Source organism: Polyodon spathula, chromosome 5 (genome assembly GCF_017654505.1).
Source record: "Polyodon spathula isolate WHYD16114869_AA chromosome 5, ASM1765450v1, whole genome shotgun sequence".
Lineage (NCBI taxonomy): Eukaryota > Metazoa > Chordata > Actinopteri > Acipenseriformes > Polyodontidae > Polyodon > Polyodon spathula.
Genome location: NC_054538.1, coordinates 27293443 through 27295742, shown reverse-complemented (window position 1 = coordinate 27295742; position 2300 = coordinate 27293443). Strand labels below are relative to the sequence as shown.

Below are 2300 nucleotides of genomic sequence, written 5' to 3'. Positions count from 1 at the left end.
AGCCCACGTCGAAGGTGTACTCCCCGCGGTACCCCCTGCCAGACCGGACCTCTGTGTCAGAGCCCCCGGACAGTCCGCCCACGCTGCCACCGCGGGAGCCCGTGAGGACACCAGATGTCTTCTCCAGCTCTCCACTACACTTACAGCCCCCGCCCTTGGGGAGGAGGAACGAACTGAGCCAGACCTTCTTCCCAAGCAGCCCCTTGCCCTTCACCCCTCTCCCCCCGCAGACGCCCTCCCCGCTGGGCAGCCGCAAGCACCTGCCTTCCCCACCCTTGATATCCCAGGACTCTGAGCCCCACGGCACGGCCGGCCCTCCCATCCCACCCCGACAGAGCACCTCCCAGACCATCCCCAAGCTTCCCCCCAAAACCTACAAAAGGGAGCACACACTTCCGTCGATCCATCGGGAAGGGCCGCCTTTGCTGGAGAATGCCCACTCGTCCTAATTGGAGGGTTGGGGACACAGCCTTACTAACACTAAAGACTTGGGAGCCAGTGTAGGCTCTACCTGTGACCTAACCTTCAAGAAGATTGTTTTTATTACAGTAAAACCAAGGACTTTGCCTGCCCTTTACTGTATTATTATTATTATTATTTTAGTTTTTTTATGACTCATTATGGCGAACCATCGGCAACAAGGGAGGCAAACAAACAAAAAGAGGACAAAATGGCAGTTTATTGCTGTTTAAAAGAATATATAGATAGATTAAAAAAAAAACTATTTTACTTTATATAAAAAAAAAAAAAAAAAAAAAAAAAAAAAAAAAGTGATGGGCACTAAAAACCCAGGAGCAGAATAGTGGCACCTTCTAACGTGCAACAACAGGGATCTACAGCTCGTTCTTTAATCCCCATCTTCAAGCATTTGCTTTTAAAACATGCTATTCATCAAAAATGGACTTTGGGAATCTAAGGTATAGCAATCTGTGCCAGTAGTATGTTGGAGTGCTGATATACAGGTATCCTCCACACCAAAGAACTACATTTCACAGATCCTGAACACACATAAAAAGTGATCTTTTTTTATTTTTATTTGCCAGAAGTATGTAAATGCTTGCCGCCTTTAAACAAGGGAAAAAAATGTTTTTTTTTTTTTTTTTTTTTTTTTTTACCACTGTATGCTACAGCAAATCAATGAGAAACCATGTTGACGCCTGAATTTAATGTATAAAAAAATATGACATTAAGTGAACTATGATATCCAATACAAGTGGTTAATGCCAACCAAGTCAGAAACAAATCCATTTTAGTGAAATGATAATATTCTAATTATTAGAATTGTCTTTTTGTGAGTGTTAAAACACTCACATTTGCGAGTGATATAATATATATATATATATATATATATATATATATATATATATAAATATAGATATATATATATAATATATATATATATATAAAAATCCCCCCCCCCCAAAAAAAAAAACACCCCCCCAATTATATAGCCAAGTTCTATCCTTTAAAACTTTCAATGTAACACCATTACGTCTGTTAAGTATGCAGGAACAGTCAATTCCCTTGCGCCTCAGAGACTGCGGTTGTACAAGGGCATCAGGGACTATGGCCTGAAACACCCCGTGAAAGTCAGTAGCAAAATAACCACATGGGGTAAGTCAGCGTTTATCTCTAATCGTTCTGTGTACACGCAATCACGAACTCAATTAGCAAACCTGTGAGGAATCACAAGCCTTGCTCTCATCTTTCTGCCTTAAAACAAACAAAAGGAAAAGCGATAGTAGTTTTAGACCATCATTTGGCTTATTGCTATACCTCACTGCTTTCTCCTCTCACAGAAACACTAACAATACTGCATGTTTAGCATACATAGCTTTTAAGTGAGCTGCCATCGTTCGATAGAACACATTATTACTCTGTGTCGCATTTCTAACTTGGAACCTTGCGTCATACTAAAATTATTGTGTGCATGTTTGTGTTAATAGAACCCTAACTTATGTTTCATTAATCATGCTACTAGTCATGGGAGTTGGACATTTAAAGCACTTTGACATATCATTATTTAGGCTACGTTCTTACCAGGCATTTAAAGAAAGGACAACTGGAGACGTCTCATTAGAATATTGCAATATTACAGACCAGATTATATGGTGCAGTTATACCAATTGTGCCAGCTAATCTAGGAACAGACGAGGGGGAAATTAATAGAATCATGTAGCTCCAAAAGTAAAGTAGATTGATCTATTCCTTCTGCTAGAATTGGGCTTTTTTAAATCTTCAACTGTCCACTTCATTTCAGAGTCTCAATCATATGTTTCTAAAAAAAAAATGTCTTTAGC

At 40.2% G+C, this 2300-nt stretch overlaps 1 protein-coding gene across 1 annotated transcript in view; it reads left to right on the top strand.

Moving 5' to 3' along the window:
* The window catches only part of LOC121316389 (son of sevenless homolog 1-like), a 61101-nt gene extending 59883 nt beyond the window's left edge, over positions 1-1218 (top strand). The window contains exon 19 of the mRNA XM_041251468.1: positions 3-1218. Within this exon, the coding sequence (XP_041107402.1) occupies positions 3-449 (447 nt within the window). The 3' untranslated portion in view covers positions 450-1218. The remainder of the gene's footprint in view (positions 1-2) is intronic.
* Positions 1219-2300: the final 1082 nt, after the last annotated feature.